Raw genomic sequence first — 23,175 nt, 5'->3', positions numbered from 1 at the left:
GTATTTATAGACAAATCAGTTTAGCTGGGACTATCTCGATTAGGTCTGATATTATGTCTTCGTCGATATATCTCTACAATCACAATGTTGTTTTAAATAGATTTGTTATATCCATCATGTTAGCATAGTCTATGGGCTTATCTAGCTTATTGATCAGATGCAATCTAGAACTATCTCGGTTAGGTCCGATCTTCTATATTACTGCTGATAATCTAAGTCTTGCTAAGTTTATAGATTTGTGCTACGTTTTATTGGAGTGCTAGCAGATAAGTTATCTTTGCATCAGACTTTTAGCCGATGTATGCATTAACCATCGAGCCTACATTTAATATTATGTATCAATATCAGCCGATTGGTTTATTGGGCATCTACTTCATCATATTATCAACGGCTGATTGAATTGTCAGTTCAAGTTCTTCCATTGTCTTTATCCAAGTGTCAGAATTTACATTGGATATATAACCAATTGTTCAAAACCCTATCGACATCGGTTAGTACCGCTAAATCGGCTTATTGGCCGATCAAGTCTTTGATCATCAATTTATCCATCTTGTCAGTTGCAGGATCAAACTGACTGGCACGCCTCGAATCTCATAAAGATTTAGGACCTGCACTATAGCTAAGCAGATCTCCTAAGCCTTTGTGTTTTTCACGTCAACACAAGCATACTAGATTGACATGTTCTTGCAATGGAAACAAGCGAGGGGCTCCTAATTCGCAATGTGCCCCCTTGTTCTTTCTCTCCACCAACACCCCCGCTTGCTTCCCCCATCCCCTTTCTTCCCCATCCCCTTGTTCTTTCTCTCCACCAACACCAGACACCAATAGAGAGCGAGCGAGCAATGGCACTCTGGTGAACTCCTCCGATGGAAGAGCATGCAGCAGTGCAGCAAGAAACAAAGCGCCTCACGTAGTCCCTCTGACGGATTCCTTTCGTCCTCTTCTGTTGACACAAGATCCAGGTCAGCTCCAAACCCTCTCCTCTTTTGCTTCCCCCACCGCCGCCCAGCCTCACCGGTGTGGCCCCGCCCTTGTCGGCCTACCCCTCCTCTTCACCTCCCGTTGCCCTCATCATAAACACCGGCCCACCGCATGCAGTTGACTCCGCGGTCTCGACAACACCTCCGCCGCCTCATTGCCCACCCTTGTCCACCACCCACCGCCGGTTCACCACCTCCTAGGCCATCCCTCTAAGCCGATCCCCCACTTCCCCCTCCCAGTGCCACCTTCCCTCACCCACCCCCTGAATCCCTAACCCTAACCCTACCCCGAGCTTATCGTTGCATGGTCAGAAAACGCGCACGCTTCCCCCTGCCGCGCATGCACGGATTAGGATTCCTGAACAAATGAATACTACGAGAACAAGATAAATGCAAACTAAATATTATGAATGGGGAATTAAACACAAGAAATTGTTAAATAGATAATGGGTACATGGTCGAATATATTTAGATTATATCAACCTAGATAATCAAACAAATGAACTACTGAGATATATAAATGATTAGTCTTTGACTAAGCCATCAAGAACTAAAGACAAGATGAACGGTACATGGAAAAAATTTAACTAAACAAAACACAACTTATGAAGGAAAATAGAAAAAAAAAATTAAGTGCTTTGATTCATGGAGGTGGGAGGTGGCACACTTGAGATGGAAGTCATAGAACTAATCCGTTAGAAGACCCGATGGCATAAGTTCAACTCGATTTCAGCACAATACCAGCTTATTTCGACGATTCCACATGAACCTTTTATCCGCACATACATTCTATGAAAATAACAAAATATAGTCACACAATTACAAATCATAGAGGACCTTGTATTCAACAGAAGAACTGAGCTCTGTAATTTGCAGGCACGAAATGGTGGTGGTAGCGATTGGAGGTTGTGTGTATGAACCCCATATCAGGCCAGTTGCAATGGCCTTATAGACTGCTTCTGATGGATGAAAGCCATCCCATGACCCATACAGTTGTGGGTCATCGCACACCCTGTATTCACCATTTCCACATCTTGCAGTTTCAGATACACCATAAGGTCCTCCTCCACCACAGCAAGCTACCAAAGGATTCTCAATTCCTGAAACACGATCAGAGAATTTTTATTCAAGCTATCAACGAGAATAAAAAACTGTGATTTGTCAATGCAAAAATTAGCATAGGAGCGCATGCCATGAGGTGCTGAAAAATAAACTAGCCAACTTGGTAATAAATTTGTGGAGCAGAAATCCTATTTAGCTGCTGTGACTAAGATACAGGCATATATAGATAAAGATTTGCTTTGGTTTGAGAAGCGCTAAGGAAATCAAATTTAGATGCCTATATATTGCTTTTCAGCTCCTCTCCTCTAGATACTTTGTTGTCTACTACAAATAAATGAAGCAAGAACAAATATAGAGTGTTTGTCATCAAGCGATTCATTGTCAACATAAGGAAATCAAATTTAAGAGAACACACATATAGAGTATTTTTCTTGTAAACTAAAAACTAAAATTAATATGTTAAGCTTTACAAAAGAAATCAGAGTAGATACAGTAATGAATTAACGAAAATCACCAAATTGTTCAGGGGAAAGGAAGATTTCCATAGCAGCTCCATAGTAATCGGCATAGATGATGGCCACATCAGGATGAAGCTTCCGTAAATTTTCTAGTTCATCCATAAGAAGTCTGTTGTGGTATTGCGCGAACTCGTTCATCCACCTGAGGCAACCTGTCTCTGGCTCATAATCTTCCTTCTTACCACTCTTGAATATCATGAGATAATGTGGAATACATCCAATTGGGAGATTACCAGGAACAACTAACGTCTTGGCTCCGAGCCCGATCAATTCCTACAAACTCAACTCTATTGCATTACTAGCCATATACACTTGTTCCATGTTGTGATACATGAGCTTGTGATGGTGAAAAAGGACTAGTTATACAAACGAGTGAAGTGAGTCCATCTCTAACAATCCAAAAATTCTTATCTTTAGACCATTCTGAGCCATTTACAAATATTACAGCAAATATGATCAAGACATTTATAGCTCTCACATAAATAAGAAGATGTGTCACAGCTACAAAGTAGGAATTCCATAAAATATAGAATAAGACATCAATAAATTATAGACTAACAAGATGTTTTCCCCATGTCAAAATTAAAAAGGTTCTCTCCCATCCATGAATTTGAGTTGTTTTACTGCTAATTATGGGTTGAATCAAATTCTTGCATCTAGGTATATAAAAACAAGAAGTTGAAAATTTTCAAAATTGGAGCCAATTCGTGTATTTCAAACCTTGAAGCCCAGGCACCTTATATATATGTATGTATGTCCATAGGCATATTACTCACAGTGATTGTGGAAGAAATTTTGGCAATGATACTCGGAGTGAAGCTGCGAATCTTTCTAATGGATACCCCGCCCATAAGAGGATGGTTGTAATCATTGCCACCAATTTCTCCGACTAAGAAGAGAGATTGATTCATCATGTCGTTGCAATCTGTGAAATAAACATGGTTAGAATTAGCATGTAAATATGTAGTATTGTTGAAAAGGGCCTTTAAGTATCAAAATTGATGCTTTATATGCTAGTTAAACATTCATCAATATCTGCATATTCATTTTTTAAGCATATTACAAACCAGATTTGTAGCAACATAATCTTTCCACTCGCATATTAATTGTTTTCAGATTTTTTTTGTAGGCCTTCGAGGAGTGTAACCATTTCTCGCATGACAATCACATCATGCTGACCAAATATTTAGCAGTGGCATGATGTGTGCTTATCAAATAATTTTAATAATTTCTGATTTCATCCCATGAGTATGTCTATTTATAAACTAATGCATTCGGATTTGTAGTGCAAAATGAAGAGATAAGCAAAATGTCTGAAAATGTTTCTTTATTGAATTTAATTTTAACAAAATACACTATCAGTTATCGTGTATCATGATGATTAATTGATATATCATGGTATGTGTCACGCCCCGAACTAGTCCCGAGCGGAACTAGCCCGTGACGCTCCAAATTAACCTGTTAATCGATACCAGTCCTAGGAAACAGTGCTGGTATAACAGGAAGACAGGATATCACAGCAACAGAGGTCTCTTTATTATAGAGTAGGGGTACAGTCATGTTGGGCTGCGGACAGATCCCGAGCTCACAACTGCATTACAAAAGGAACGCGGAAGCCAAGACTTGGACCACATATCACAGGCGCGACTTGGGAACTAGGCCGAAACCCTAAAACTCGTCGTAGCCGGCTTGCTCCTGGAAGAACTCCTCATCGGCGGGATCCGCTTCATCTTCTTCAGCAACTGGGGGGGGATTATTTATATAGAGCAAGGGTGAGTACGGGAGTACTCAGCAAGCCATGGGAAATAAGTGTTTAATGCAGGCTTCAAGGAAAGGCTGTTATTTTTGCAATTGATTTTATTTGAACTTATTTCTGAAACGACTAAGTGAGTGCTTCTCAAACGACACGGGTGAGACAGTGCGTCTCGTCCGGTCGGAGTATGTGCAATGTACCAGTCTTTTGAATTGATCAAGATTGGCACCCGGCCAACAGCTTTCAAACGGCCACCCGGGCCTGGCTGATCCCATCAGCCGCAGATTTTCCAAACATCAAACCCATTTCACAACAGCAAATTTCACAAGGCAGTAGTCAAACAAAACTACACTAGGAATCACCTCACATCCGCCCATGACCGTGGGCACGGCTGTTCGAACAGTTTAATAACCTCTGCAGAGGGGGTACACTTTACCCACACGACATTACTAACCCGGATCATCCAGCCCGTGCAGAACGGCCACGACTGGAGACCATAAGGCTTTCATGACAAGGCATTTCGAAAGCCGACACAGGTTCACCATATGCCAACGAGAGGGGTTCCAGACCAACACCAGATTAGGTCCCAGACCATACTGTGCCAGGAAGCCTAGGGGTCCTCCCCGACACCACCCCGGCGAATCCACATGTCTCTTGGCATCAAGGCTCCGCCGATTAGCTAATTACTCAGCCAGGGGTGTCCCACTCCACCCATGTGGTCGTACTTGTCTTATGTTCGGATGAAATTCTAAGGAAACGGTCCTTAAGTGCAAGAGCGGGAAACCGTACACCCGGTACGTTCCCCGGTCCACGATTTTGGAAATTCATTTAGTTCGCAAGCACCGACCCAGGTGTCGGGTTTTCCAAGTCTTTTGTAAAACCCAAGTTTTACCCAAGATTTTCCTCAGATTTTAAGTTTGAAGGCGACCGTCGATACCCATGCAGGGTGCACGATTACCGAGGCGCAACTAGGTGGTTACAAGGGAACATGGTATAGCAATTACAATGGAAGGATCAGATGCAACAAGTTAGGTAGGCACACCGGTCTGCCTTGCAGACGGTGTAAACAGATTAAGTGCAATCCTACCTAAGCATAATATTTTTCAAATAACATAATTAAATTCAAATATAGGCTCAAGATGTTCAAAGGTGGCTTGCCTTGCTCGAGATCTTGAGCTTGATCCTCGAAATCCTCGCACTGCGGGTCTTCGGGCTCCGAAACTACACGCGAAACGGGACAACTCAACAAACGGCGAAAATAAGGCCCTATTACTGACCCCTAAGCGTGCCATTAGATAGATCTCGAGATTTGAGGATTTTTGGAAGTTGAACGGAGTCAAACGGACTTACGGTTGGGAAGATATTGAATTTCTAAGATTATTGGACTTTTGGTCTAAAGGAAAAAGGATTTATTTAAACCCTTTTGAAAAGAAAAGAAAGAGGGAGGAGGAGTAGACTTCCCTCGGGCGACTAAGGCGCGGCCCGAGAGAGGAGGCGCGGCTCGGCCGAGCTAATGGGCCGGCCGGCCCAAGAGGACTCGGCCCAGTAGGGCGCGCGGGAGGGGAGGAGAGAGGGAGCCGGTGGACCGGGCTCACCTCGCGTGGTCCCGGGTGGGACCCGCTTGTCAGCGACTCGGCTCACCGTGAGCGAGGTGCACGCGGGCGTGCTAGGGTTTTGGGAGGGAGGCGCGGCGCATGCGTGCGGCTTGCGGAGGACGCGGTGCGGCGGGCCCACGCGCAGCCTCACGGCTCGCGGTGGACCGCGCGCACGGGGAGGGAAGCGGAGGGGGCGGCTGGCCGGGTCAGTCGGCCTGGTTGCGGCCGACGTGGCGCCGACGTGATGCCTACGTGGCTGCCACGCGGACCGGCGGGAGGTAGACAACGATGACGGCCGGAACGGACGGCGGTGGCGATCGGCGGAGCGAACCACGGCGATACAAGCGAAAGCGAGCACATCGGGAGGTTGCACGGGACGAGGGGAGACGAGCCAACGGCTCGGATTCGCCGGGGGATGCTCGACGGCGGCGGATTGCGGCGGCGGCAACCGGCGGCGGGAGAAGGGGGAAACGGCGACGAGGTCACGAGGGGTCGATTCCCGGCGGTGAGAGCATCTACGCGGCTACGGGAATCCATTGCTAGCGTCGGATTGTGCGGAGCTACGCCGAGCGAGGCTGGCGACGAGCGGGCGCTACGGAGCTCGGGCGGCGACGGCGGCGAGCACACGGCGAGCGGCGGCAACGGTCGGGGCGGCGCCGGCTAGCTACGGGGAGGCTACACATGCTTCTACCGGAAACTAAGGGGAAGGGATGGATTGAGGACGGAGAACGGGGGGAGGCACTACCGCGATGAGGAAGGGCGCAGTGAGGATGGGCCGACGGCACGGGAGCGATCTCTCCGGCCTCGGGCCGGGGAAGAGGAAGGAGAGGGCGCGCCCGGAGTCCCCTTCCGCGTCCTTGCTCGTGCCGGCTCCTCCGGCACACGCGTCGGCGGCGGTCGGCGAGAGGGACGGCAATGGCGCGGGCGAAAACGGGGAAGGTTTGGGAGGGGAAAAGGAAGGGAGGGTTCTTGAGTTTACAGGGCGGCGATGTCGGTTTGGAAACCAACCTTGGGGCGGTCAAGGAGAGCGAGCCAGCGCTCGGCGGTCAAGCGGCGCAGAGGTGGGGGAAGGATGACGCCGGCGGGGTGAGAAAAAGGGGAAAAGGAGGAGAGGAAAAGGGGGCTTGCCTCCTTGCCGTTTCGGGGAAAAGGAGGAGGGAGAGGGGGGGCGACGCGGCAGAAGGGGCGGAGGGCTCTGCCTCCGTCCCATGGAGGCACGCGCGGGGAGTGGCGGGGCGGAGCCGATGACGACGGTGATGACGGCGGGGGCGGTTTGGAACGGAACGGCGACACGGGCTGCAGGCGCGGGCAGGCGCGGTAGAGGCTGACGGCGGCGGCGACGGGGGCGGGAGCGCTCGGCTCGGCGCGGCTCACGCGCACGCGTGCGCTGCGCACGGGCAGAGCGGGGGAGAGGGAGAGAGAGAGAGAGAGAGGGAGAGAGAGAGAGAGAGAGAGAGAGAGAGAGAGCCGGGGAGGGTAGGGGGAGATGGGCCGAGAGGGATTCGGCCCATCGAACCCTAGGGAGGCGAATTAGACTTTTACGGAGGGATTTGATTTGGGAAGGATTTGGATTCGGGATTGAACTCGACGATAGATCGGGGATTTGAGATCTGAGATGGCACGGCACTAGACAACAAGCAAAGAAACGGATTTCGCAATTAGGATTTTTAAGAGCTAGTTTTCCCGCTAGGCGCCACGACGGAACGGGCGGTACAGTATGGATGTTTGGGTGTGGGGGATTTTGGGGGGGGGGGGTATCCAATGAAAACCATCAAATAAATGAAAACCTGTGAAAACCGAACCTATAAGTTTTCTAAATTAATGAAAAAAAATACTAGAGATATGTATAAACATGAAATATATTCATGTCCAAACTCAACTTCATGTGGGGGAACCAAAAGACAAATTTTACATTAACAGTAGATTTGGTGGGAATGTATTTCATGCTTATACTTATCTCTATTAAAAAATGCTTATGTCCAGTTTTCACGGGTTATCTTCGAATATTCCCCCTGGATGTTGAAATGGACAGTCTTCCTTAGTGCAATCAGAAGCCACCAATCATCAATTCATAAATAAATTCCACTATTTCTTGGTAATGATAAATTGCTTTCCATATTTTTGTTGGTGCAGTTCTCCTCTTTGGAAGCACAATTTATTGTTGTGCAGTAAACTAAGTAACCACAATTCATAAGAGTTTAGATCTCCGACTTTATTCTAGACAATCCAATATTCCCATTTCTCAAACAGACAATGAACATGGAAAGTTAAGGAAGGTAAACTAAAAAAGTGAGATAGAATGTTGCTACTATCCATATCCACACAACCCTCACTGAATGACCTAGTGCCATGAATTGTTCTATTAGGATAGAATGCGTGTAGTCAAACCTACAAATCTTAGCTCATTAATATATATAAACATATTAAAATTTGATATGTGAAAATGACATTATTATATTGTCATGGAAAATATTTTGATGCAACTATATATTTAATGTTTCATATGATCAGAGATAGTGATACAACATGCTGATACCATGTCAATACCCTAACAAGTAAAGAAATGGATGGAGTATATCAATATATTATCATGGAAAATATTTTGATGCGGCTATTTATTTAATGTTTTGTATGCTTTCTGTCGGTTGCTTGCCTTGGACTAGGTGGCCACAACGTACACACCCATGACGCATCACAATCTATCGAGCGATGCACCGTTGCGCTAGCCAAGGGTTAAATGTGTCATGCAGCCGTAGGGGCTGCACAAGCCTCCTCTGCCCCTATTCCGTTCGCCAGCCTCTCCCATCTGGCATTCATTTCCCAGATGGAGTTGTGATGGGAGAGGCGTACCGCGCACAGCCGGCAACCACACGACGGATCTAGAACAATGGGTGGTATGCAGCCAGAATGCGCACCCCTCTGGCTGCTATCTGCTGTTGGAACTAATCATGACTTGCATATGTCTTTGGGTTTTGCATTAGTTGCATGTAGAGAGGAACGTGATATGTTCATGTATCTTGTAAGTGATGTCTATGTGTGCATCACGTAGGTAGTGGTTAGTCCATGTTTGCATGTAGAATCAGTCAGTGCTAGTGAATGGCAGCTGCGTGTGTTGCAGCACAACTAGCAACTAAACAGGTTAGGTGAATAACAAGATTAGCGGCAAGTTAGTTAGGAGCATGCAGGATTAGTGGAGCACGTTGTGGCGTGGCTCGTGGTCAGCTCGGAAGAGCGAATCTTGGCGTAAGATGCGTAGATCGTTGTATGAGTGAGTGGCTCGTAGTCGTGCGTGCGACCCGGCCGGGCTGTTAGCTATGTGCATGTACGGGAGGCTATATAAGCCGTGTAATCATCAGTTAGTTTTAGTAGATCAGCAATATCAGAGAAGTCAGCAAAGGCGTGTGTCGCCGACGGAATCTGTTGTGTGTGTGTCCACCCAATTTGCTGCTCGTGTGTGTTCTCCCGTGAGTTTGTGATTTTCTTGGGCCAAAGCTAACATCTGCTTCCTAGCTAGAGTGTTCTTCCATAGTGTTGGTGACGGGCAGTGGGATCTAGTCAATGATAGGTGCCTAGATGTCACACCTAGAGTTTCCCCTTTTCTGTAGTTTCTAATTCACCAATAAATTGTCTATAGAAATTACTTTGGCTAATCAGGAGAAAATCTTAATTAACAATGTATTCAATAATCGAAAATGTCAGGCAGAATTTTTTTCGAATTCTCTTTGCTCTAAAATCATTAACAGGATTTAAAGCGGAATATTCAGAGCACTGGAATTAATGTTGTTAATTTCAATTGACAGGATTTGAATTAATAATAAATTTTCTCTCCCGCATTTGGTCATGAATTGTGCCTGATTCACTCCCCTCTTCGTCCACGGTTTAGTTTTGCATAACGAGCCGAGTCCGAATCCGTTCGCGGTTCTGTTTCCGTTCTTTTCCTAAAACGGCACCGGATTTCTTTTCCGATTTGGGAAAGTCCTTATCCTTATCCTATTCCTATTTTTCCTCCCCCTCTCCCTCTCGGCCGCGCCCCTCCTCTCCCTCTCGGCCACGCGCGCCCCTCCCCTTGCCCGAGTCGGTTTCCCCCCTCTCCCCCTGTTGCCGCCTCCTAGCCGGCCCCACCTCTCTCTATTTTCACTCCCCTATATAAGTTGTAACACCCCCCTATTCTCCTATTCAATTTTATTTTCCTAAGCCCTAGCCGCCACCAGCGCCGCCGCCCTAGCCGTCCCCGCCGCTACCGCTTGCCGGCTACTGCCGCCGCTGCTGCGCTGCTGCCGCGAGCCGCTGCCACTTGCCGCCGTGCCCCCGTCGTGTGTTGCTTTGTTCGTCGCTGTCTAGCCGCTGCCGTAACTCGGTAGTTGAGTTGCCTAGCCGTTTTCGTGCACGCGAGTCGTTACCGGCCTACAGTTTGCCGTACCGAGTCGTTGTCGCCAACCGTGCTTAATTGCTGTCTTCGCCGCAGCCGTTCGCTAAGCCATTAACTGTTCGTCCGCGCGTAGCTTTGCCAAAGCTTTAGTTCGTTCGGTTGTTCCGAGTAGTTCTTTAGTTTATAGTCGTTCTGAGCCACCGGTTCCGTTCACCGGTTCGGTTGACCGTTTGGATGGTCCCGTGTCACGAAGTATTGGCTCGTTCAGTTGTTAATTCGTGAGGCTTGCTTACCGGAGATATATTTCCATTTATCTATTTTATATACGGGCAATAATATGTAACAAATGATTAAGTTTTTTCGGTTATTAGTAATAACGCAGCTCATATTGTAAAATTCATAACTAAATAATCCGAGCTCCGTTTTAACCTATTCAAGTTGCAGTGAATTTGTTAAAATGTATAGAATCCACTAAAATTGGTTTCTTTTGCTGTTTTAGTAGCCTTAGTGCTTGTATTTCTTGTGTGCTTTGTTTGTCATTTAGATTCCATCAGTTCCGGTGATCCAGTTTATTTCGTAGTGGTTGCCGAGGTTCCGTCAGCTCAAGAGCAAGGCAAGTCATACATACAACATTAATCATGTTGAACCTGTTTTATAAAATCCCCTGCTTTCCATTAAATTACATTGTTTTAGAATGTCATGTGGGATGGATGCCTATCATGCTCAGCCTGTTGAATATCTTATGCCATTGATAACTTGGGTTATAATTGACTGGATGATTGGTTTAGGGATGCTTAGCCATGCTTAGATCAATTAGCTCACAATGGGATTCATTATAATTTAATCCTTAATTATATTATGATGTACCACCATGGTTATGGTTTAATTAAACTAAATATACTTTAACGGTGGGTTGTGGATACATGCATGATTTTGGAAGTCGTGCCCATGACAATTAAGGACCGGTTCTCGGGAATCCCTGGAAGATATAATCGTACTTACCACAGGCCAGCATGGGCTCCATGCTAAAGACGTGCGTACTGATGCTGAAAGCAAGATCCACCCAGCATGGGCCATGGATAGATAGAATTGAATAAGTGCTCAATTGCCCATATGAAGTTAAATGTTATAAAGTTGATGGACAATTCAGTGTTTATGACATTTATTTAAAATTTATCACCATTATTCAAGGACACATACAAATGAGTTAAATGTTTACAAAGTTAAAAAAACATTTAGAAAAAGCATTTTAAGATAATATACTGATGAAGAAAGTTACTAAGAGCAAGTTTAATAGGAGACTATAGTCAGCTATAAGCATATATATATAGAGGAAAGAGATAAAGAAAAATAATAAGGATTAGCTCTAATGCAAGAAATAGCTTTACACATGCTTCAAGTAGAAATTCGTTTTTGTTTTCCTGTATATATAATTTTCGATGAATGAGCCTATGGTAATCCTTTTATCTCTACTTTATGGCCTGGACAATCCTGCTCCAGTCTAAACTACCCTCGGGTAGGTGCTTAGGTAAGTCCTCTTCTCTAAACTAGATCAGAAAACCAACTCAAACAAAACACGCATAAATGCATTAAATATATAAATGAGAGAAAGAGGGAGAGAGAGAGAGGAGAAGAGAAGTGGAGACAACCTTATAACTAATCTATGTAAACATGTTAACTTCAACATTATTATTATATGGGTTTATAGCTAGTAGTAGTTAGCTCAAACTCCTCTGAGCGAAATCTTAAATTTGGAAGTGTGATCAATATCATCACCATCCAACCCCTAAACCAAACAAAAGGCCAAAATAGTCTGTGGTCTCTCCCACCTTCATGGCATTAAAACCTCACCTATTGGCGGCTGCTGGAAACGGATCGTCAGCAGTGGAGGATAAAAGGGAAACTATTCTAAACTCCCGAGGGGATGTCCCCTCGTTGTTTGTATGTCACTTAAATGGTTATGAAAAACATTAAAAAGATGTATTAATATGTGATATATGACTCCACAAACATACAAGTTCAATCAACTTCTACATCTCGCAAACAAAAAAATAAACTACAGCTAGCTAATGTATATTCACAGTCAAATTTGTATTTTTGTTGTGATATGTAGAAGTTGAATTTTAACTTGTATGTTTGTGGAGTGATATATCACATGTTAATACGTCTTCTCAATTTTTTTCATGACTATTTAAATGACATACAAACAACAAGGGGATGTCCCCTCGAGAGTTTAAAATCCACTCTCGAGGACAGAATGCAGATAAGCTACAGTGTGTAGTGTGTTTGAATTAACTGTTGAATCAAAATCAAAACCCTGGGATCGTCTTATGCAGTAACAACCGCTACAGTAAGGTCACTGTTTACTCTCACAGCCTCAGTGCAAGTTTAATAGTGGAGCCAACTATAAGCTTATAGCTCATATTAGAGTTAACATGTATAGCAGATGCGCTATAAGGTTATCTCTATTTGTTTTTATTCTTTGTCTCTTACCTGTGCATTTAATGTATCAATTGTGAAGTATGTGAATAGCTAGCTCTTTCATGTGAGTCAAACCTCTTCATTTTTAAAATTCTCTCTCATCCAAGTAAGTTTATAGTTGGTTCATAGCCTACTATTAAACTTGCTCTCACTGGAATTACTACCGTGTAGAATCGATGCCGCTGTACAACAGAAAATTTGGATCCGGGAGACTGCGACTGCTAGCTACCCTCACCTCCTACAAACTGTTACTTCATAGCGTCATGATCAAAGGTGGCAAGGTGCGTGAAAGGAGAGGTTTTAGGGATTAGCAATACATCCTTGAATTTGCTATTTCTAGGGCTACCAAATAGGCTGAGGAACTTCAAAGGACACATGATCCACAGTGCAATGTGGCCTCAAACTGGATCCATAAAATCTGGAGAACCACATGGAAGCTACTCAGCCCACGTCGTGGCCTCGTAGCCCAATACTGCAGGTGGCGTGAAATGGCAGTCTTACCCTTTGCTCAGGATTTTCTCGCCTCTATCCCACGACTCGTCACCCCCATCTCTCCGCGATTCCTCGCCTCCATCCCTCCTCCCACGACTCATCCCCTTCCTATCCTCCTCTCGTGCTCTCCGTGTGACTGCGGACTTCGCCGACGAGAGTGCCAATGATGCAGCTCCTTAGTGGCTTCATGTACGAAAGGACTTGGCCATGGGCTACTGTCTCCGCAGAGAGGGTGAGGTGATATTGCTAGGGTTAGGGTTTGACGCAACTTACCTCGGTCCACAGTGATGGCGAGAGCCACAGATGTGCCTGTTGTTGCTCCCAACACCTGTTCTGGACTTGATGCCATCGTGAGCGAGACAAAGCGATGGCAACCAAGCGCGGGAGGCAAAAAAAGTAGCGGCACGGACTCAGGAAGACGAGGGCAAGCGCGGGAAGGGGGGAGTATCGTGCTCGTGAGGGTGACCACGAGGATGATTTGGGGATAGAGGGAGAAATCGCGCCGGGAGGAACGGCACAGCTAGCGAAGCCACGGCCTCCGCAATGCGCCGGTGACCTTCTCTCCCCACGCCACCGAGCCTCGATCCCACCGAAGTCCGGGTGCCTAAGGCCATTCACAGTGCGGTTTCCTCATTTGAGGAGCCCTAGATGCCACATAAGCAAAACACTTATTTAGGCCACATACCCACAATGGATGTCACAATGGTGTTTTTTTATTTTAGACCCTAGTTATTTTTATGTCAGTCCCTATAATAGTAATCAATTAGAACTTTTATATTTTACACCCTGTAACAATAAAAAGGATTACATATATACCCTTAACCTACTGCAGGACCCACATGTCAGCACCTCCCTATACCTTTTTCTCCTCCCTTCCTCCCCTCTCTCTCACCCAATCCCCTTCTCCACGGGCGTCGCCATTTCTCCTTGCTCCACGGGCGTCGTCTCTTCTCCCCTCCGTGGCCGCCTCCCTTATCCACCACCGCCGCTCCTCCTCCTCAGTCCACCACCGCTTCTCCCCTGTGACAACATCTCTCCTCTCCACCACCGTCACTTCTCCTCCACACTCCACACCACCGTCGCTTCTCCTCCACACTCCACTGGCACTTCTCCCCTTCGCTGGCTTCTCTCCTCTCCACTACCATTGTTTCCCTCTCCCCTCCCCGCCGGCGGCCCAGTAGACGAAGACAGAAAGGGCAGGCCGAGACGAAGGTAGCAAGGCCATCTTCCTTTCCACGAATCGAGCTTCAGCGGCGGTGGATCGAGCCCCGGTGGTGCAAATCGAGCTCGGAAGCCATGGATCGAGCTCCAATGGCGCGGGCACCGGCAGATCGAGCTTGAGTTCCATATCTTCATCTGTAGCCACAACATGGACAGTGCGGCTGCTCATGGTGCCTTGTGCTCCACGAGGACGGTGTTGACGAAAAATCCGCGCTCGGCCGATGGTGCCAGATCTATGTTGGCATGAACTAAGTCGACGAACACAATGGCCTGGAAGATCTGCTTAGATCTAGTGTAGGTCCAAAATATTGATGAGATCCAAGCATACAGTCAGTTTGATCTTGTAACTGACAAGATGTATAAATATAATATCAAAGAGCCAATCGACCAATAAGCCGATATAGCAATGCTAGCCGATGCCGATACCAGCAAATGTCGATAGGGTTTTGAGCAATCAGCTATATGTCCAATGTAGATTCTGACACTTGAGTAAATAATAATACAAAGATAATCATGACACTTGAGTAAATAATGATATAAAGATAATCAGCTGATGACAATGTAATAGAACAATAATATAATCCAATAGAAACCAATCAGTCAATAATGATATGATAGAATAATTGCTTGATACGAAGGTTAAATTCACAAGATTAAATAATCAATGAAACCTTTGTTGTAATCGGCTAAAACCAACTTGTATGTAATCCTTGTAAGCCGATGCAACGTCTAGATAACTTATCGGCTAAAACCCCGATGAAACCCTTAATGGCAATTAAAGGCAGGTTAGTTTTATGATTATAAGCACAGCTTAGTAGGTCAAACCCATTGATGCAACACTAAATATGAAAAGAAGCATAAAGTCTAAACAATCAAGCCTTTGTCTGATTTTCAGGGTGGTAGATACCTTAGCTAATCTAGATCGATGAAGCAATTTAACTGATACCAACAAAACCCTAGAAATGGTATGGCCTAGACAACGACTTTGATTAACTGAGATATATGATAAATAGGTATTACATCGACAAGATTAGAGTGTCGTGACCCTAGCCTCGCCGATACAAACAGCCATAACAAGCCTTACCCCTCATCAGTGATCGAAGCTGAAGCAGCCCAACTCGAAACAAGAGCTCGTCGAGAAAGATGAAAAATAAAAAGGGTGGCGATGCGCCAAAGTTGTATTGATCGAGAGATAATTTATAGGGACCTTGGGTGTACATATTTATACCTATAGGCTGTTAACAGTCCTGATCGAACACTAAACACACTTTCTTAAAAATAAAAGGAAAATGACAAGTCCTAATCAAACACTAAACACACTTTCCTAAAGATAAAAGGGAAGTTACTAAATCTTGCCTAATTAATAGATAGAATTAAACTGTCATGCCATGGTCTTCATGATTCCTCCTTGAACTTGGTTTCTTTTGCATAGGTTCCCATCAGCTGATCGACTTCTTTCCTTAACCGAATCCATTAAAGAATCTTACTAAATTTTGGCGTTAACAAATGGCCGCTTCGTCCTCTCGCGAGCCAATCTACTCGTAGAAGCAGTATCACCGTTGGATCTACTTGGGTGGCGGAATTGGCGGCTGATCTGCTGGCGGCCCGACGGCCTTCAGCGATAGCGACCCCGGCGGCCCTCGGCGATGAAGACCACGACGACAACCCGACGGCCCTCAGCGACAATGATCACGACGCGCAGCGCCGCCGCTTCCCCTTCTTCCCTCCACATAGCTCTGTGGGCCATGCGGCAGATGCTTGCAGGCAAGGCTCTCGTAGCAAAAGTAAGACATGAGAAGCAAACTAAAACTATGGGCCCCACCTACTTTTTCTTCCATGACAGCTAGTGTTCTACATGGCTAGACGAGTCCACACTCCACGCAGGAGCACTGTGAATGGCCTAACTTGGGTCATGCGGACTTTAGTTTTGTGGGCCCACCAAAAAATGTGGCACCAAATCGAATCTCTCCTGCTCGTATACGTGGAGGGCGCGGGCCAAATGACAGCACACCGCACTGTGAATTAGAGCAAGTTTAATAGTATCGTCCGTTGATGGGTTGCAAATTTGTATACGTCAGTGATAGATGGTACCAACAGATGTTACATACCTATGATTTGTATGACGTGGATGCTTGTATTGCCAGCTTATAGACCTCTATTATACCTGCTCAAGAGTCAATAGTGTTGGCCCAAACACTCACTTGCACACACACCTCTCTCTTTCTCACTTGATGAAAGACACACACAAAGAAGATGCACTGACGAAGGAAGAAGATGAACGGTACACAATGAGACACTAAAAAATTTTTGTCACTGCACACGAGCGAACCACCACACAGGCACTTATATTTCACTTTTGGCACACCAATCAAATGCTGATTACATTGGTTAAATTTATACTAATATAAAAAGGAGAAGTTAGCACCTCTCCAATCCTACATGCCAAATCATCAGGTTAAATCCTATCGTCCATTCGCAAATTAGGTATATCTCCGCCACATGATTTCTCCACGTCACCACGCGAAGACTACTCTCTAAGTGCGAGGACTACGCATCTCCGCGCGACACGCTACTCTCCGCCTCCACGCGACTCGCTACTATAGATGGCCAAAAGGCCCGCCCGGCCCGGCCTGGCCCAGGCACGGCGAGGCACGGCCCACCAGCCATCGGGCCGGCACGGCCCGGCCCGATCGGCACTTCGTGCCGGACCGTGCCGGCCCATGGGCTGCGCCTCCCGCCCAGGCACGGCCCACAAGTAGTCGGGCCATGCCGGGCCGGCCGAAGGTACGGGTGGCCCATCGTGTCTTTTTTTAAATAAGTCTATTTTCCCTCCCTCTCCTATGGGTTGTGCCTATATATAGCTAAAATAAGTCTATTTTCCCTCCCTCTCTTTGGGATGTGACCTATATATAGCTAAAATAGTCTATTTTACGTCCCTATGCTTTCGACCGTGGCTTATAATATATTTATTTTTACTCCCTATTGCTTATGTATCGTGCCTAGCCTACGGCCCATCGTGCCGTGCCGTGCCGGGCCGGCCCAACGTGCCGGTGGAGGGGCCTAGGCACGACACGATTGTCGGGCCGGGCCAGCATGAGCTCGACCCCCGTCGGGCCGGGCCGTGCTTGGGCCAAGCCAAAATACTGTGTCGTGGGCCGGGCCGTCGGGCCTCAGGCCTTTTCGCCATCTATGCTCGCTACTCCTCCTCGCTCCTCCCCGCATGTATTGGCACCGCGCCGCACCGCCGCATCCTCGCCGGAGCCGACTTCTCCAGCCGCTGCCGGATCCTACTTCTTCCCCATCTGCCGCTCCGCAGCGGCGGAGCCGAGGACAACCCCTTCCGCCGCCACCGCCGCCGCCGCGCACTCCACCGCTGGCCACCGAGGTCGTCCCCAGCCGCCGGAGCCGTGGTCTTCCCCATCGACCGCGGCTGGAGCCGAGGTCGTCCCCATCCGCCGCCGCCGCCACATTCCACCACTGTCCCCGCCGAAGACGGAGCCATGGTCTTCCCCAACGCCATGCTCGCTCTTCTGGTCTTCCAACACTGTTGAGCTCCCGTCAACACCACCACTGCGTCCACCGCGCTCGCTCTTCCCTTGCCACCACCGACGCCGGCGCTGATCCGGTCTTGCGAGGGGAATCCATGGAACTCGGCTACATACCCACATCGTGGCCTCCACTACACTATCACGGTGCTCGCTGGCCGCTCTACCGCCGAGCCCTTCGCTGTGAAGCAGATCTGGCCAGTTCCACCATGAGGCCGTTATCTGCCCCACGGCCGAGGCCGTTGCCCCAGGCCCATCCATGTCTGCCTGACGACCATCTCCATCATCAGCACTCCATGGAATGTATGAATGTATCTATGTGAGCTTGTGCGTGCTGTAAATCTTAATTTTAATGTAGGTTAAAATATATTTGTTCTATCAGGCAAGAGTGAAGCTGGGTTCAATCTTGAACATCTGGAAGTTTGATTTAGAGAATGCCATGTAATGTGACATCGAGGAAAGAGTGAAGCAATTTAGCTTAGGTAAATTAGGTCATCCAGTGCATAAGAGATTTACACAGCTAAGTAGTACAGTAGTGGTAGCTTGACATGCATGAATGCTTGGTCCCCGATCCAAATTTTATATTATCTCCTTCCATTGCATGTAATAATTTTAGAAGGTTATACTAATGTAACAGCATTAGGCCAAACGTACATGTTGCCGATTTGGTGGTAACTTCCGACAAATCAATCTTCCCTTAATTTGACTCATTTTGTCCTACATTCCAATCAATGCATATTATCTATGAAGAAATATACATTCAGTTTCAGGTAAAACACAAAGAAAGCTGCTCCTCATTTGGGTCAAAGCTATAAAGTAATTCCCTGGTTGTGATTGTGATCCAGCACCAATTCAGCAGTTCCCTATCCTGGCTAACATGAATGTTTTACTCTTTAGTTATGTATATGTTGATATAATGCGCGCTGATTAAAATTAAGTCAAACCTACCCCCAATCATTTATTTTGCTTCCCTTATTCCTTACTTTGGTTGACGAAATGGACCTGAATGTGTCAGATTTATTCTTCTTAAAATTTATTTGCGACGAAATGGATGGAGTACCAATGGCTGTTGCAACAGGGTAATTTATTCAATAAACAATATATTTGCCCTCAATCCTGTGTACTATCTTTTCACAGTAAACCATGTACTTTTCAAACTAGAATCATGTCTAATTATTTCTTTATATCTATGAATCATTTTTCCTTAAAGACACAGAACCACAAGGAGATGTTTACACTGATGTACCATGTTATCATGGGGGATGATCCAGACCTGAAGACTGGCAAGCCATCTCCTGATTTATTTCTAGCTTGCTGCTATGAGGAGGTTTGAGGTGTTGCCGTATGTGTTATTTCCTTTAGAATGTTCTTAATTTGGACTAAAATACAGTACTATAATTTCATCTTATGCAAGTGCACTGCATGTTGTTCAGGGCAATGTATAACCAGGTAATTGCCTTCTATTTCAAGATGCTGGAATGTTGGTACATGTATTTGTTGTAGCAGCAGTAAAAAAATGCTGGAATACAAGTGCCTTGTTACATGTGTGTGAAGTGTGAACAATCATGACAACAAGAAAACACTTCTTCCACTATAAAAAAGGTAAAGGGAAATTCAGCCAATGTCCAGGTATGTAGGAACAAATGGGCACGTGCTTTTTTTAAATTGAGAAACACCATTTCTTGTGAACAGAGTTTTACATGATCAGACTCTCCAGTGCCACCCTCTTATTTGGGTACAAGATTATTTTGGAACAGAAAATAAAAATATATTTACTTATTACTATTTTTTGCACTTCTTGCGTAGGAATATATCTAAGCAATCAACGTGAGGAATAGAGTTTGTGAAGACTGGAGACATACAAAAACCTTTATTGGCACTGATGTTGTACATCCTGTTGATTGAAAATTTTCATACCACTGCGATGTTTTAGCTCTTTTTCCATCAGTTCAGTTGTTATAAAACATAGAAAATTGTAAGCCTTTATTTATGACCTGTTATCTACTAGGTTGTTTTATGAAATAGCCTTCCCATTGTGAACTGAAGTAGGCTTATAAAAGTTCATTATTAGTTTATTTGACATACCACAGTGACTCTGTATCATCAATTGAGTTTACTAAAACTTCTTTTTTGATGGAGTCATTAAGATGATCATTGCAATTTGCTTGCTAGCTTGAAGAGTGTCGTATTCAAATTCTTCTATCTCCATTTAATGTAGAGGCTTACCTTGCCTATTTGCTCGATGACCAGGGAGCATGACCAGACTATCGTATTTTGTTTAGATGGTCTATAAGATTGCTAGACTATATATGTTCAATGATCTTTGTAGGATACATAGGCAGCGTTCGTTCGGGGAGATTGGAGATAGATTGCACATCGTTTTCCGCGTGCACGTTTCCCAAACTATTAAACAGTGCGTTTTTTGCAAAAAATTTCTATATGAAAGTTGCTTTAAAAAATCATATTAGTTCATTTTTGAAATTTGAAATAATTAATACTCAATTAATCATGCACTAATAGCTCACCTCTTTTTGCGTATCTTCTCAATCTTCTCTATCTCCCCTTTCTCAAACACAGCCATAGTGTATTGATGCAGATTCGGTATTCCGCACTTGGTTTTGTCTTGACAAACAATAGATGAGCTGTCACTTGTAGGAGAAGCTTTGTTTAAATTGCTGTGTTTATCTTAGATAATATAAAATAAATGAGCTGCCACTATTTCAATAGAGATTTTGTGTTCTTATTTGCATGATACATGGGTTTGAAATGTATGTATTGTTCCTTTGTTTTTGTTTCATGTGATGAAAATTTCATTCACATACAATTGTCATTGTTGTATTACAAATAGTGTGTGTTGGGATTATATATTAATTGGTGGAGACGTGCGTTGCACGTGCATGCACAATTACTAGTAGACCACAAACGCACAGGTTAGCCACGTCTGGCCGCACCACTCGGTCAGTCACTCCGTGACTTAATCACCCACTAATCACGTCTCTATGCATGCAGGTCATATCTCAGTGCGTGTAGAGCACTAACACACACATGCAACAGAGCTAACTGATCCACTATCCACGCCACTACTGCAGCTACTTGACATGCAAGCACCTTCATGCAGGTCATAGACTTTCTTGATCAAGCTAACTCATGCACACACTAATCACAACTCACACTAAAGTAAAGGGTGAATAGCTAATATGGTTCTTGAAGTTTTGCTTCGGGTTCAGTTTAGTCCTTAAGGTTTCAAATCGTCCAAACAAGTCATCCAAATTAATCATTTGGGTTAATATAGTCCTTAGACCCACAAAAAGTGCCACGTAAACATGCCAAGTCATCCTCGCATGTAGCGGTATGAATAAAATGACCATTCTATCCTTATATACCATATAAAAAAGAAAGAAGAGACACAAACAGAAAAAAATAACAGGCCTGCAACAATCGTAAGTGACAATTCTAAAACGATCATACACGTGTGAAAACATTTATCTTCTTTTTTTTCTTTCTTTTCTAGGTGGTATATAAGGGTAGAATGGTCATTTCATTCATACCGCTGCATGTGAGGATGACTTGGCATGCTCACGTGGCAGTTTTTGTGGATCCAAGGACTATATTAACCTAAATGATTAATTTGGAGGACTTGTTTGGACGATTTGAAACTTTAAGGACTAAATTGAGTCTAAAGAGAAACTTCAGGGACCATATTAGCTATTCACCCTAAAGTAAATAACAAGATTAATAACAAGATTAAGTCTAACAAATAGACGAACATACCGGCAAGATCGTATGGGCAGAGCACGCCGAGCAGATCGCGGAACCAGTTCATCTCAATGTCGAGGTGCACGGTGTCGCGCACGTGCACGCCTCTCTCCCGGAAGAAGTCCGGGCTGAGCGCCGTGGCGCCGCCCACCGCGAAGTTGGCCCCGCTGGCGAAGTCCCCCGCGGTCCGCCCGCCCCAGTACGGCCGCAGGAACGGCAGCCCCAGCGCGTCAGCTGAGGCCGGCGCCACGCGCGCGATTTCCAAATCTCAAGTGATTAGTACTATGTTGGGTTAAGCAAATACAGGTGGAGGGGCTGGATTGGTTGCGAGTAGCGTACCGATGAAGTCGATGATGAGGCGGCCGTTGGAGGCCCGGCCGGTGGCGCGGTGGAAGAAGGTCTCGCCGTAGGGTGGCCACAGCGATGGCCGGCGGGAGTCGTTGCCGTAGAGGAAAGGGCCGTTGCCCGTGTCAGCTAGCGAGTCCCCGAAGCTGAACACGCGCGGGTAGCACGGCGCCGCCAGTGCCTGTGACGCCGACAGCAGCACAGCCAGGGCCGCCAGCACAACCGCCGCAGGCGAGAGGAGTCGTCCTCGTCCTCTTCTCCCGGAGGTGGAGGAAGCCATTCTTCCTGTCTGCTCGAGTCGAGATTCTCGCATTCTCGAGTGAGTCGAGGCGATAATTAATGCGAAGCGTCAGTTAAGCACTTAAGCGGCTCGGGAAGGTGTTGCGTCGTTGTGTTACTAGAGGCTCTTTTTTTTTCTCTTTTTTGATACTCCATCCGTAGAATATAAGAAGCTTTAGAATTGGACACAATTATTAAAAGAATAGGTAGAAGTGAGTGGTGGAAGATTGTGATTGGATGAGTAGTGGAGGTTTGTGGGAAAAGTGAATGGTGGAGGGTTGTGATCGGTTGGGAAGAGAATATTGATAGAGAAGTTGTTATATTTTGAGACAAATCCTGAGGGCTAAAACTTATTATATTTTGGGACGGAGAGAGTAAATGATAACTTGCCGAGATTGTGAACAGTTGCTGTCCATATCCAGTGGACAAGTGGTCAGTTGCGTCGTTGTGTAGTCAGTTGCGTCGCTGTGTAGTACACGGTTTTTAATAACATACTTTGACTAATATTTTATTGCATTCTATGGCCCTAATAAATATAAAATTAGCATCACATAAAAAATACTTTAAAATATAAATTTAGTGATATAACATGCATAATACTTATTATAGATATAGATATAGTTAGTATGATTATTAGTAAAAAGCTGCCGAGTTTGATTTTTTTCCTTATAAATGCGGACGCTCTATAATTTGGTATGGAGGGAGTACTGGTACTAGCTCTTTTTTTTTCCTCTTTTTTGATAACTTGCCGAGTACACATTGTGAACAGTTGCTGTCCA

The 23,175-nt window shown here is 45.4% G+C and overlaps 1 protein-coding gene across 1 annotated transcript; it reads right to left on the bottom strand.

Moving 5' to 3' along the window:
• Nucleotides 1–1,466: 1,466 nt before the first annotated feature.
• Nucleotides 1,467–22,471, bottom strand: LOC127755575 (GDSL esterase/lipase At1g28600-like). Its single transcript, XM_052281256.1, has 5 exons — nt 22,112–22,471; nt 21,788–22,006; nt 3,337–3,485; nt 2,557–2,833; nt 1,467–2,080 (listed from the first exon to the last, which is right to left on the bottom strand). Exons 1-5 carry the CDS (start codon nt 22,428–22,430, stop codon nt 1,800–1,802), a joined length of 1,245 nt encoding a protein of 414 aa, XP_052137216.1. The 5' UTR covers nt 22,431–22,471; the 3' UTR covers nt 1,467–1,799.
• Nucleotides 22,472–23,175: the final 704 nt, after the last annotated feature.

Source organism: Oryza glaberrima, chromosome 1 (assembly GCF_000147395.1).
Source record: "Oryza glaberrima chromosome 1, OglaRS2, whole genome shotgun sequence".
In the NCBI taxonomy this organism is placed as follows: Eukaryota; Viridiplantae; Streptophyta; class Magnoliopsida; order Poales; family Poaceae; genus Oryza; species Oryza glaberrima.
Note: the sequence above shows the minus strand (reverse complement) of the source record. Positions and strands in the feature narration are given on the sequence as shown.